Source organism: Engraulis encrasicolus, chromosome 6 (assembly GCF_034702125.1).
Source record: "Engraulis encrasicolus isolate BLACKSEA-1 chromosome 6, IST_EnEncr_1.0, whole genome shotgun sequence".
Classification (NCBI taxonomy): Eukaryota; Metazoa; Chordata; class Actinopteri; order Clupeiformes; family Engraulidae; genus Engraulis; species Engraulis encrasicolus.
Genome location: NC_085862.1, coordinates 3,873,820 through 3,888,886, shown reverse-complemented (window position 1 = coordinate 3,888,886; position 15,067 = coordinate 3,873,820). Strand labels below are relative to the sequence as shown.

The following is a 15,067-nucleotide window of genomic DNA, read 5'->3' as shown; positions in this document are numbered from 1 at the left end:
TGAATCTGACAAGCTCACCGCACGTTCAAAAGGTAGCGGCCACTGATGTTGTCAAAAGCAGAAGTGAGAAGTTTCAGGGAAAACGCAAAAAAACTTTTCTCACTCACTCACTACCTTTGCAAGTGCTCTCGTCTCCATAGGCTCCCCGGCCGGCCCTCATCGAGCCCTGAATACAAACACAGTGTCAGGCCTACTACTGTTCGTGTATGTGCAGCAGTGCATTGAAAAGACTATGATGTCCACACACCGCTGTTGCACTGCTGAGGCACCAATTCAGGTTATGGCCGGCCGAGCATGCTGTTGCAAATGTTGCGCCCATGGCCGCAACTACCATTGAGGACACAGAGGTCATGTCCTCAGTATGTTTTATTTCAGTGATGTAAAATGTATCTATTGATGAACACTGATATATGATCAACAATGATAAATTCAGTCTATATATGCCACCCCTATTTATCCTCAAGGCAGTGATTAATGAAAACTAACCTGAGTTTGAAAAAAGTTTGCCCTGAAGAAGGCACTCATGCCGCTATGCGTGGGCCTTGTTTTTGATATGTCCGTGTAGGACCTGTCATGTTAATAAAGACATTTTAATTTGGAGTGCCTTAGTCAGAGAATTCTTTCTCGTTTTTTGATCCTGGAAGTTTGACTGAAGTGTTTGAAGCATTCCAAATGTACAGTATGCAGTACAGCACGCAGTATTTGACCCCGGTATTTGGATATGTCTGGTTACGGCCCTGGTTGCGCCTTGACACTTTGGCCCACTACAGGGGAATCATTTCCCCTCATCTCATACCACTTTACAGTGCACACCAACAATGACTACACACACCCTTTTGAAAGTCACATTTTGCACATTATGTTGATAATCACGCACTCAAGTTACTTCCAAAATGTGCCTAAAGTTAGTTTAATACAACATCTGTTGGGTTTACAATGGAAAAAGAAAGGTCAATATAACATTTAATTCATTTTTTGTGAAATTATGTTCCCCAAAGTCCCCACGTCAGTCCCACTACCAAAGTTCAAAGTTCTTAGACTATTAGTTCAAGCACATAGGGACTCTTGTGCAGGCCCTCTGAGTCAATAAATAAATATAATTAAATAGAAAAAGAGGAAAAAGACAAAATACATTAAAAAGTGATAAAAAGAAACAAAGAGACTGACTGCAAGCATGTGACACTTTGTACTACTCACTTGGTTACCGCCACACATGCTTGAGACCATCTAAGACAAATAGGCTTAAGTTTGTCTTTGTGTTATCAGACCACAGGACATGGCTCCAGCAATCCATATCTTTAGTCTGTTTGTCTCTGATGAGACCATTACTTACACATTTACTTTAACAAACACATTTACTTTAAACTTACTCTGCACATTTGGGAAATAACTTCCTCTTGTTCTTGAAATATTGTTCAAAATTTTACTTTTCAATTATTGGTGTACACTGTACTGAATGTGCTTTTGGTTTGAATAACTGTATAGACCGCACTGCCTTAAAACTTGACGGACATGATAAAAGACTTTATGTGTCTAGTAGGGAGGCATTTTGAACACTTAAAAATGAGCTCCTTGTTGGTAAAGCACTGTCCAAAACTGTAAATTTGTTTTTTCCATCCATCTCCTTCCCTATCTTTTTCTTTTTTGTAATCTCGATTATACTGTAAATCCCCCACCCCCAGAATAGAAGGTGGTGAGGAGGACAGAAGTCTATCTACTGCGTCGAGAATGTCAGTGTTGTTGTAGAGTAGACCATTGCCGATTCTTACATCTGAGGATATGCATAGAGAGCTCCCTAGCCTGCCTCACACCATCAAGTAGTAAATTAATTCACATTCAATTTCGATTAGAAATGTGTGTCTTGCTAACTGATTATGGTTCATCACAAATTAGGAATTTCACATCGGGAGGTATATTTAGGAGTGATGACAGGACATGCAAGCGAGTACCTAAAAACAGCGCAGAATAATTTTTCCAAAATAAATGTGTGAGTTATTGCCTCTAAATATAACAAACAGCATATGCTGCGTTGACCTCACGAAGATGTCATAGGCTACATGAAAATGCTAACCCAGCCCTTAAGTGATCGAGCTCCCAAATGTTAACCAATGTGATAGGGAGCAATGTCTATAGTACAGTTAGTGGGCTATTGGATCCACAATGTTCACTTTCACTTTTCTCTCAGAAAATCCTGACAGTCTGAGTATTAGCCTGGTGATATGAGAGGCCATTCTTGGACTATTGTACTCACTGCTCTCTGCATTTTAAATAGTTGCGCAACAGCTAAAAACAGAGTCTATGGTTTGCAGATCTCTCCATTCTGAGAGATCTCATTTGCTGTGACCTTAATATAGTCTAGATTCTTTGCTGGTAGTTCATTTGGTGAACAATACGTTTCGCTGTTGCTTTATCAGGTTCACTCTGTTCACCTAATAAACTACCAGCAGAGAATAGGCCTACCAGTGGACGGTCTTCCTTCCTTTACTTAGATTACTTTTACTGCACATCACCAGCACCTGGACAGTGGTTGTCCACAGGGAAGCTACTTTGAATACTGTAGATCAGGGCTATTCAAATGGCGGCCCTGGGGCCAGGTGCGGCCCTCGGACGGCAAGGCTCTGGCCCCTTGAAATATGGAATTGTTTTTTGGAATTTAGAGATAGAAGTATTGGTTCCGTATCAAGCTGAAATGGGACACGGGACGTTAAAATGCAGGAAATTACATCTAGGAAATGCAAAACTTTCTGGTTGAGGACCCCCTGACGACCCACCTCAATGAAGTGTCCCGTATTTTTTTCATTGACAGTCGGCAGCCATAATAAATACGGAAATTTCGCCCCCTTTACTGGGAGGAATTTGAAAAACTGGCCCTCGTTGACATTTAATTGAATACCCCATCTCTAGATTCTCTTACGGTAATATTGATAGCAATAGGCTGTAGTGTAGTAGGCCAAATCAGTGCATGGTGCAGGCTGATTCAGTGAACAGTAGGCCTATTTACAGTAGGCCTATTTACACAAATAGCTCCATTAAATACTCAAAAGTGCCGACTGTAAGGCACTGGTTACACATTTGCGAATTTTTTTAAATGCACATATTTTATATATGCACACATTTTATATATTTTATCCATTTATGTATAAACACAACAGGTGGATACAAATAAAAACATTGTGATAGGTGCGTGTCCCCTAAATGGGATGTTTTTTAAAAAGGGTGTTCTAAAGCACCATTTATGTGTAAACAAGAGGCCAAAATCATGCCTTTCCAAAAATAACTATGTACTGCATGTGTAAACAGCTGCTAAATGAGGTATTTTACATCCTGATATCAGCAGTCATGCGCAAGGATCAGCTGTCGAAAGGTGAAGACATTGATCTACAGAATAAAGCAATACTGCCCTACAAAGGCAAACTACAGTAACCATGCCAACATTGAAACTGAGTTGAAGGAGAGGGAGAATCTGAAGAAGACTGTTGAGGTCGAAACGTTCCCTGCCATGAAAAAATAAAACACAATAAAAAGGATTCTAAGTGTGCAGACTTCTCACTCGGAAAAATAACACTGAGACTGAGGATGGCTTCAAAGCCTTTGTATTAGACTGGATTTCATAGTCACTGCAAATTTGACAGCAATATCTCTAAACCGGGACATATTTGGGCCATATACTTTGTCACAAGATGTGTAATGAGGTGTAATTACAGTAAGTGTAATGCAGACGATTTTCAGTCTATATCTTGACAAAATCTGTAGGCTAGTCACTGCACTTCTCCTTTGTAGGGCAGAATTCCTGTGCACACCATCTCAAGGAGGTGATCCTCTTCTAACACATCAATAAGTAGAAATCCGCCATATTATTGTTTTGTTTGGAATCTAAAACAAGGCAGATAGTAATGTCATTTTTTTTAAGCTGGTAGTCAATTCGTTTCACCTGACATCAGCCAAGGGTAGCCCCAAAGCAGCAGGCGATGCGGAACCCCCAAAGGTCATAGGGGTCATTTGACTAAATAACTCTATTAGGCCCACTTGAATAAGCACCTCCAGTGTTCCTACGCTATGCATACTGAATGATGGTGTGATCATCTGGGTTCTCTTCATGGAGACAGTATGCCAAATTAAGAGCCTGTAGGGATGGATATAGCCCTTCTAAATATACACATATCGACAAACGCCTCACGAAGACTGTAGGACTCTACTCCACACGTAAGGTCATGTAGGCTACTGTACGTCTTAGTAAATGGCCGAGGCTTACTGTTTTTTGTTGGTTTGGTTTATCATTTAACAAAGTGAAGCCTTGTTAATGTCCGACTGTGGACAACATGACGGCTTCACAGCAAATTCTGCAAGAAACTAAATAAAGCCACCGTCACTAGTCACCTCTCACCCCCACAGGCTAATGTGGCTTCAAAGTACATTTTTCTGAGGCAGATTATATCTGGAGAAGATGCATGCTGGTGACAAGTGAGATGTTAAGGTTTCAGGAGACTAAATAAAGTTACAATTAGTTTCCTGACAGCACATAGTTGCTTGTGTCTCCCTTTGCCGCACACTTCATCATTTCGTCAAAACACAATTAAACTCAATAATAAACATTTTTTGAGAGCCCCTCAATATTAAATCAGCTTGATATCAAGGCAACATATGAAGGGACTGAAATTATTTTAATTTAGGCTATTGGAACAAGTTGCTCAAGAGCGTCTGAGCGAGGAGAGGGAAAAAAACGTGAAGCAACAAAAATATCAAACCTAACAATAGCGTCAAAGACATGGCAATCACATATGCCAAGTCTCCCGACGAAAGGCTATTTAAAGCGTTAGCATGACAGTTTTCATTCACTGGCACACGCCACGCTTTTGAGGCCTTGTTCAAAATAGGCGTAGAAAGCGCCCTCCAGTAGTACCGTGCTACACCAATGGCACAGCCGGGTGGGCGTTCCTTTTCCATTTACAAATAGACGGATGGCTACTGTAAGCGCATCTGGAGAATGAACCCCGATCTGCCAAGCTTTCGTATCACAACGAAGAGACCACAGCACTCCACTCTCAAGACATCTTAAGGTAACATATTTAAATACTCCGGGTAATTATAGTAGGTTATCTGGTTAACTTGACAGAGTCTCGCAGCCGATATCCAAATCCAGGCTCGGGATGCTGGCTATGTTTAGAGTAGCCTACAGCTGGGAGGCCAGCGACAGGTGAACAAACAAAACACAGCTGTAAGAGACACTGGAATACGGAGAGGTATTGAACACGATACTGTTTCAAATGCAGATGTAGTATGATCATTAACTTATCAGGATTTGTGAGCTATTTTTTCAACTATGACTAGGCCACACTAGGCTATACTTGGCTTGAACAGATTTATGTTTGGGTTTTTTTAAGGCTGCGCAAATGTGTAATAATTATGCCTGTGGCAGTATACGTTATGCATCATTGTGGACTATTAAAGAGCAGCAATATTATGTTGGAATTGTAATGCATATCTTTTTGAGAAGAGTGTAGGCTAGTTGTACTTTTTTCACTTGTTTGATTATCTTGATCACATAAATGTGAAGTAAACAAATATAGTCACTTCAGGTTCATTCATATTCCATTTAGCCGAATGGGTTTTCAAGGGTGGTTTAATTTTGGATTGTTCATGTTGGTTTTATTTGTGCCCTTTGTGCTATTATGCATTTTAGACCATCCTTCTATAGTATTGTTAAACTGAATTTCTCCTATAGCTTGGCTCTTTTGTTTCATGAATTGGGCCAGAAAATTAGCAGTTTAGAGTAGAGTAACTTTATTGATCCCCGGGGGGAAATTAAGGTGTCAATAAAGTTACTCAACTCTTCTCTACTCTACTAATTTTCAATTCAATTTAAGCCATATGCTCTTGTCATTAGAACAAATTACAAGTCACAAGACATCTTACATGTTTCTAAATCCGGCCTATCTGTTGGCTATAAACATTGTGGTTGTGGTAAAAATTCTGTTAGATTCAACTTTCATTTTATGCATTTATTTAGCCCATAATTTCCACACTGACCCATTTACCTTATAGCCTACGCGACACCTCTTTAGTTATCAAGGTCGCATATTTTACAGTTGGAGACATGCTTCAACAGACAGTTAGTCTGTGTGTGTACTTTGTGAGCAAGTTTGACTCAGTTTTGGAGTTGTGGACATCAAGATGCAAATTACAGCCTGACTTTCTATTTTAGTCAATCTTCTGAAACCTGGTCTCCCATTTCATATAGCCTACAGATTTTCATTTAAACAGTCCTCAAAGTGAAGGCCTCAGTGATCCAATCATGATAGAGCATACTGTAAAGTGTTAACGACTGTTTAATATTTCACTATAAATGCACTTGAGACTATGCTGTATATGAGGTAAATCATAATTACCGTAAGTCAATCACAATGTTTCGCCACCACTAAATGTTTTCAGCATCACTCTGAAGACAGTGACAAAACGGTATTTTAATATTATGTGCACAAAAATGTGTTAATAGTAAGTCAGTTAATAGTTGGAGTTGATGTGAAGAATATTAACACATAAAGATTCAAAATCAATATTATAGGCCTACTATAATAAATAGCTAAACATTTAGGCTAATAATGCAGACACATGAAATTGCAGTACATACCAACTGCACACTACATACTTGTACTATTTCATAAGACCGTATTTCATGAACACATTTTCCCCTCGGATGTATTGTATTCTTTCCCCTCCGCTATGGTAACACCTTACAGTAGATTCAGACCGTATGACGAAACGGTGTTGTCAGAGTCTCTCCTCTCCTCTCCTCTCCTCTCCCCCCGCTTGGCCCTGGGTAATTAGCTGACTCTTCCAACATACTCCCAGGAGAGAGAGAGAGAGAGAGAGAGAGAGAGAGAGAGAGAGAGAGAGAGAGGAGAAAGAGAGAGATCCTGGGTCCTGGGTCCTGGGTGAGATGGATGGAGAGAAGGTGGGGGGAGTAAAAAGTTGACTCTGTCAGAGTTGGTGGTGGATTGGATGTTAGTTTAGTTTACTTAACTTAACTTTACTTTAGAGGGACACATACTGTACACAGCATGTATGTTGTGTAACAACCTAATAGAAACCATCATAGTATTTGTAGCCAAGGCTATTTCCCGATGCCTTTCCTATGTCTGCTCTTTGTTTGTGTCCTCTCTTTTCCACCGGCCCAGGCCTCCAGAAGAGCAGGAGAGGAAGTCAGTGTCTCTCTAAGGGATCAGGGGCTTTTACTACAAAGCTGATTCAGGTGTAAAAATCAGTTTAAGTTAAGCGGTAAATCATCTAATAGAAGAGCCTGGAGTCCTCATTTTCGTAGCACCTTAATGCACGCCGTACCTCCTGGCACGCTGTAATAGACATTGAAAGTTTACTATAGTACTACACTACTATGACAGTGCACGGGACTTGGTCATTGCCATTCTGGTAACAGTTTATTTATAAAGCCGTGTCTTAAGGGGTTAAAAAAAGAAAACGAAAATGAGCACACCAGGCTTTTCTATTAGGTGATTTACCTCTTCACTTAACCTGGTTTACTCCTGAACCAGCTTTGTAGTATAGGCCCGAGGCCCGTGGTGCGTGGTGGTCCGTGGCGCTACCGTACATGCCGTCAAAAGGCAACACGCGGCACATACATAGCTGACAGTGTTGCCTGATGCAGACTGCAGCCGTGTGTAGACATTCAGTTCCAGTTCCCTTAAATATTCCACTGTAGCAAATTGTCCACCCATGCTGACAATGATTATGACAAGCCTTGCCTCGCCATGTGTACCGTGTGAACAGGGGAGCTCTGTAATAGTTATTGAAAAGACTTAAATACCATAGCACTACATTACTCCAACACTACAGTCTTTAGTTATACAATACAACTTGATTTCCTTTCTGGTTAACAGTGGCCATATGTTAAGAGTATTAAGGTGGTGACCCTACTGCAATGGCTTCTCAAGAACATATCTTAGATGGTTGCTTTTGCCATGTGTAGTGGTGCAAGATGTTGAGTATGCATACAGTTGGTTGACAAAATGGTCAGCTACACATATTTGACCTGAAACGATCAGCACTCACAATTTTTAGCCCTGTTGCTCTAAAAATAATATGCTGTTTGGACGTCTTCCTGCTGATTTGTGAAAGTTTAAGTTGGCAAACAACTGGTAACTAGATACTGTGTGTACAATGATGAGTGGAAGGAATGAGAGAAGAGAGATGTCGAGTTTTGGGTGCCCACTGTCTAGACTGGCCATTTTGTCACTCTCTCAGGTACTCTCTCTGAGCATATTTACACATTATTTGGCTTGTCAACGTCTGTTGTGGAACACTCTCGGACACTATCACCTGAGTCGTGACGTAGTTGAAGGCTCCAGATTGAAATATACTTTATAAGGCAATATTAGTCCGAGAGGTGGATTCCTGGCTGTCTCCCTCCCTCCCTCCATTCCGACTGCTGTGTGTGTGCCAAGGCCCGGCTGGGTCGGCTGGGCTGGGTTGGCGGAGTAGTAGAGTAGTGGCGGGCAGCGGGCACTCTCCGGGTCGTGGGAATCGCAGGCACCATATCCGCTGCGCTCGCCATGCGGGTTTGATGCTATTTATAGAGGGGGAGGGGTGGAAGTCATACATGTCCAGTATAAGAGAAATAGCGATTGGTGGCAGTGGTGGCGGTGGTGAAACAAGCCCCACGGGACGCTCACGTCAGAAACAGCAGAGCTTTCACCCCACACAAGAATATGAGTGAAAACTCTGTTGGTATTTCATGTGGGCTGCCATATAGCTTATTAAAAAGGCATCGTGATAAGGTGGCCATTTTACGAGTGTTCAGTCATTTTATGTGGCAGTAATTTGCCTCATTTGCAGTTTGATTTTAGTCATATTTTAGTAATTCAGTAATGTGAAATGTTTCTTGTGGTTTTAATGGGAGAAGTTTAAAGACTTGAAATATGTTGGCCAGCTGATACTAGCTAATTGTTCAATTGTGAGGATTAGAGTTTTCAGATAAACATGAGCAATTCATGTTTCATTGACTTGGATGAACTGTACAGTAACTGGCATTACTTTCTATACATAGTATAGAAAAAAGGAAACGACTTATGTGCCTGTGGCTAGCCCAAATTGTTTGCGTTCAGTTCAGCCCATGAGAGACAAGGGGGTGTACAGTACTGGAGTTTCCAAGCAACAACAAAAAAAGTCGGTCACTCACACAACATGGCTTACAGACTACAGTTTTCTACCTTTAAATGGAGATGGCATATTTTTAACTATAACTTCCGGGAAAGAAAATTGTTCCTGGGATAACTGACACTGTGGGGGTGTAAGGGTGAGCAAGGACTAACAAAAGAACTGAACAACCTCTTCAGGTTAAAAATATAGGCCCTGGGGGTGGGGTAGTCTCAGACAACATAAAAGTTGAATTTCTCATTGTACTGTAGCTTCAGTAGTTGGATGTCATAATTAGTCTCTTTGGTAATCCAACTGACATGGATTCTTTTGTGCCACTTCATTGCCACACTTTAGTTGCCTCTTTGTGCAGATGGGGTCGGTGGCGGGCCTATTCACTATTTGCTGAAAATACTCAACCACATCATAACAACATTGCTATGACATTACCGAGAGCCTTAACAGATTGAGACATAGCCATTACAATTTTGGTGACAGACACTAAGGTTATAACATAGGCTCTGCGCTAAGGGGTTAAGTAAAGAAATCAACCAATTGGCATTGCAACCCAAATAATGTGAATGTTCTTTTCCCCTTGAGAAATAAATACATTTCACATCACTCCTCTTGTTACAGACAGACTGACCAAAAGCCACAGCTATGGGGAGAAAGAAAATACAGATATCTCGCATCATGGACCAGCGGAACCGACAGGTACTAAATGTTACGGTAACACTTTATTTTAGGGATACATCTATTCGCACTGATATATGCAATGTTAATGCCTGCATAAGTAACTTGTAAGGCATGTACTGAGCAAACACTAAGGCCGATTAGGTCCTTACTGAGGTTAAATTGGTAATACATCCCTTATTGTGCATGAACAAGACATTTGTTTGATTTTGCTTTGTACATGCCTTACAAGTTACTTATACAGACACATTGTATGTATTAGTGCTAATAGATGTATCCCTAAAATAAAGTGTTACCAATGTTACATACTATGTACTGTGCTGCAGGTACTAAATGTTGCATACTATGTACTGTACTGCATACTAATTGTTACATATGTGCTGTGCTGCATCCTTTGTCACGTACTTGTTTTCTATTAGTTTCTGCTATTACTTCAATCAGAGTATGTTCTTAACATTTTTTCTTTATAATTTCCACATTAATTTAAACAAGAAATGTAAATGCATTATTTCAATACTTAATCAGTTTAATTTAGGTATTTGCTTATTCTGTAATTATTATGGACCCATCAGCTAACAAAATGTTATTTGTGAAAATGAGTTGTTAATTCATTATTTCCTCTGCAAACTGTTTGCGTAGCTGAAACCACACGGTGACCGCCTGCGTGCTTATCAGTCCAGGCAGCGGTCTGCATCTCAGGCGGGGTGTCTGTGCCTCAGCCAGCGGTCTGTGTTTCAGGCGGTGGGTGTCTGTGCCTCAGTGTGCTAAGTGTGAGCGTGATGTGGTCTCGTCTTGAACTGTAGACAGTAAAAAAAACTACAGTGTTAATAATTCAACACTTAGAGAGTAGTCTGGGACCAAACACTCGGGAAGGTGTTAAATCAAGCTATAAACAAATATTATTTATAGACTATAAAGAAATAATCTCGTATTTAAATTAAGAAAAGCATTAACTGTGACTCAAATCTTGTAGTCGTCACTATTTATTTACATCCTTGGTGGGCATTCAACACTTAGAGAGTAGTCTGACACTCTGGAAGGTGTTACAGTAAATCAACAAACACTCTGAGGCGGTCACTGTGTAGTTTTAGCTACAGTATACAGACAATTTATTGTGGAAATAAATAATGTATTGACAACTCATTTTGACAGTTTTTAGCTGTTCGGTTCTATGTCCATTGGTCCATAATAATAACTACCAAACACTTAAAGGTACACTGTGCAGGTCGAAAAAATGGTCGAAAAAGGTACTGCAGCTATGCTGCTCATTGAAACTGGGTTGCCTATTGTCAAATTTGATCTTTTCATGAAAGTTTACTAAGTAATAAACTCATATTTTCTAGTAAGGCCCAAGTACAGTAATTTTTGCAGCTAAAAATGTCTATTTCTGGAAATTCAAATTGAATGTATGAAAAGTGCAATTTTTCCAGTCATAATGAATACTTAATTTGATGGTGGTGGTAAGCATTCATGAAAAAGGCAGGCTAACATTAGTGAATGGGTAGCATGAATTCTGGAAATAAACAACTAAAAATCTTGCACAGTGTACCTTTAAATAAACGGATAAAGTATTGAATAAATACATTTTGTGATCTCGTCTGGTACTGGTACGGTATAGGTGACGTTCACCAAGCGCAAGTTTGGTCTGATGAAGAAGGCGTACGAGCTGAGCGTCCTGTGCGACTGTGAGATCGCCCTGATCATCTTCAACAGCACCAACCGCCTCTTCCAGTACGCGAGCACCGACATGGACAAGGTGCTGCTGAAATACACGGAGTACAGCGAGCCGCACGAGAGCCGAACCAACACAGACATCCTGGAGGTGAGGAGAGCAGTAACACACACACACACACACACACACACACACACACACACACACACACACACACACACACACACACACATGCACACACACACACATGCACACACACACACACACACACACACACACACACACACACGCACACACACACACACACACACACACACACATGCACACACACACACTCACACACTGACATCCTGGAGGTGAGGAGAGAGGAGGAGTACCACACACACACACATACATACAGTACATACATACACGCACACACACACACACACACACACACACACACACACACACACACACACACACACACACACACACACACACACACACACACACACACACACACACACACACACACACACACACACACACACACACACACTACCACCACCACCGACATAAACAAGGTGCTGCTCAAAGTAGCGAGAGCCAAACCAGCATAGACATCTTGGAGGGACATCATGCCCCCCTGGAGGTACACCATGCCCCCCTGCCTTAGGTTGCTTTTGGCACCCCTCCTTAATGTTGAGTTGCACACCCTTAGACAGCAATGAGAGCCTCAGAAGATTTCTTATAGCCTACTTCTTCTGTCTCTTCTCTTGTTGTATTTTCCCCCACTCTTCCTTTGAACATGTCCAGGATTCTTTCTCCTAATGACAGATTTCACATTCACAAGATTTGCAACTGGATTTACATCTGGATTCATTGCTTGTCATTTTAGAACAGTGTTTGTTTTCTTTTCCAACCATTCTGGTGTTCTTTTGGTTGTGTGCTTTGGTTTGTGTCATGAGCTTCACCTAAGCTAAGTGTTCTTGCACACTGTTAAAAAGCACAACTGTCCCATGATAATTTGTGGTCTGTAATGTTAAATGTTAATGTTATGTTTGTGCATTAACTTTCCACGTCTGCAGGTCTTGGAACATTAGTTTGAGAATAGGCCGTGAAAAAAACCAATTAGAGGACGTCTGTAAGTTCTATTACAGTATGAAATGTAAATCAATTAAGATTAACATCTACTTGACAATGGTTTAAAGTGTGTGTATATTTTGGGCCCCCTTGGATATGCTTACCCAAGAAGGGAGACCGGGGCAACTGCAAAGAATGGAAATGGAGTGGACAGGAAAGGAGTAGGAGAGAGAGATGGGGCAGGGTTGGGAAATGTCCCTGGCCGGATTCGAACCTGGGTCCCCATGAGCAATGTTGCCCTCATACTGTGCGGTGTCTCTGTGCGTATTTAGCGCACTGAACCACAGCACCTTAGGCTTACAGTTTTTATCGGAAACCCTGAAACATCTTAAGACACACACAGTGAAAAATGCAGTGTTAATTCAACTCTTAGAGAGTACTCTGGGACCAAATGCAACTGTTAAATTGACCCTAAGTGTTGAGTTAGCACTGCATATTGTTTTACTGTGCATTTGCTGTTTGTGATTTCTTTGTACCATTTGCAGAAGCAAAGAGTAGAACTCGCACACCAGGAGCCGATGCAATAGTTAATTTATTGCTTTACATATGTACAAGTGATCAAGGTGCTACCCAAAAGTGCAAAACATTTTCGGTCACCAGACCTTCCTCAGTGCAAACCCACTTTTACCATTTGCCAAACATCACTGTACATGCTCTTACTGTGTCTATGAAGTAGGATGTAGTGATAGAAAATAGAAGGCGAATCCTGTGTGGTAATCAAATAGCTAGCGGCAAACTGTCACTGTGTCCTTATGAAGGCGTATCACACTGACCAGTGTAATTAAGTAAGGGTTAACGTTCGGTGAGAAGGTCGCTACCGTGGAATAGCAGCACGACAGAGAGAATCTTTAGACCCCGACGCGGAGCGGAATTGTGCAATTCCACAACGCGACCGACTCGCCGAACGTTAACCCGCTTATTATATGGATATACTTGAATGATTCACACATGGCGGGGACATTTCTTTAGGCCTATGTAATGTTAAGTTTATTATAGTTTTTCATGTCAAAAGATTGTTGCTGCGCAAAACAAAACGGTGCCGTTGTGGAACACCGCTAGGCAACAGCTAGGTAGCCAGGACAACAGGTGTTGTCTATCACAGCAGCTGATTAGAGTCTTGTTGAAAGTCGCTTTAGCAGTGAAAAGTCTTGTTGCCATTGACAGCGGTCTGATATAGACCAACCCGTCCGTTATCGAAAAATAACAGACGTGCGAACGTTGGGGAGCCCCATTGAAATGAATGGAGCATTCGACCGATGACGTCACACCATATAATAAGTACTTATAACTATGACAATTATGAAGGGCTGCCTTATCCCCGGCATAATGCATTTGCTGTTACCAGGATGGCAATGACCAAGTCGCAATGTAATACTAAAGGCCCCATGCGCTGTCATAGTAGTGTACTGTAGTACTATAGTAGTTAACTTTCAATGTCTATTGCAGCGTGCCACAGGAGGTACGGCGTGCATTAAGGGGCTACTATAGGGCCCATTCTTTATTTAGACACAGGTGGCCTATTTTTGGACCCATTCTCTGATCTTTAGGTTTGTTTAAAACAAACTGGATAAACTTCCATACCAGTGGGAAGTGAGTTGCACGTGCTGTGTGGTGTGGTTGTTATTGTCCGGTGTGTCCCAGTGACCAGGGATGATGCCGGGGGAAAATGTATTTTTAGACTTCATATTCACACCGTAAAAATACAAGAGTTAACACCATTCTTAATGAGTTTAAATTTACTCATTTTCAGATAGTATTTGGTACCAGTAACAAACAGTTATAAACTAACTCTTTGGTCAGTGTAAAAGTTTCAGAGTTAATTCTACTCAATATTGTGTAACTAACTATTGAGAGCTGTACAGTTGAAATTACACTGGCCACCAGCAGAATTTTACACTGACTTTTGACCACACTGTTGGAGTAATTTGGCTCTCCTGACTGTTGCAAATAGTACTTTTAACTGGATTCATTTTGGTTAACATTGAAATATTGACACCTGTTTTTTGCCCTTAATTATTCCATAATGGGGAAATTCAAGTGTCGCAGCAGTATCACACATACAATGTGTACAAAAATAGATGACATACACACAAACACATACACAGGACCAGAAAGTTAAAAAGAAGAGAAGATATCAATTAGAAATGTTATAAAAATAGAAATGTTGCTAATTTTCTAAATTGTGTGTGTCTTTGCATATGTGGGCAGGCATGTCCTAATGGTTAGGGAGATGGAATTTAGATTAGAGGGTCTCAGGTTCGAATCCCACCCTTACACTCCCTAATGCACTCTATGACTGAAGTATCCTTGAACAAAGGCACCTAACCCCATACTGTTCCAGACCAGGGACTGTATTTAAAATATCTGTTAGTCGCTTTGGGTAAAAAGCATCAGCTAAGTGTAATGTAATGTGTGTGTGTGTGTGTGTGT

At 41.0% G+C, this 15,067-nt stretch overlaps 1 protein-coding gene across 2 annotated transcripts in view; it reads left to right on the top strand.

Annotated features, from left to right (window-relative positions):
* The first annotated feature begins 4,978 nt into the window (after positions 1 to 4,978).
* mef2b (myocyte enhancer factor 2b) overlaps positions 4,979 to 15,067 on the top strand; it is a 27,938-nt gene continuing 17,849 nt past the window's right edge. The window contains exons 1-3 of one of the 2 annotated variants that reach the window (XM_063200006.1): positions 4,979 to 5,057; positions 9,788 to 9,861; positions 11,459 to 11,662. In XM_063200006.1, the coding sequence (XP_063056076.1) occupies positions 9,808 to 9,861; positions 11,459 to 11,662 (258 nt within the window). In that variant the 5' untranslated portion in view covers positions 4,979 to 5,057; positions 9,788 to 9,807. Of the gene's footprint in view, positions 5,058 to 9,783; positions 9,862 to 11,458; positions 11,663 to 15,067 lie in introns of both variants that reach the window. The other variant, XM_063200005.1, reaches the window with a different exon arrangement.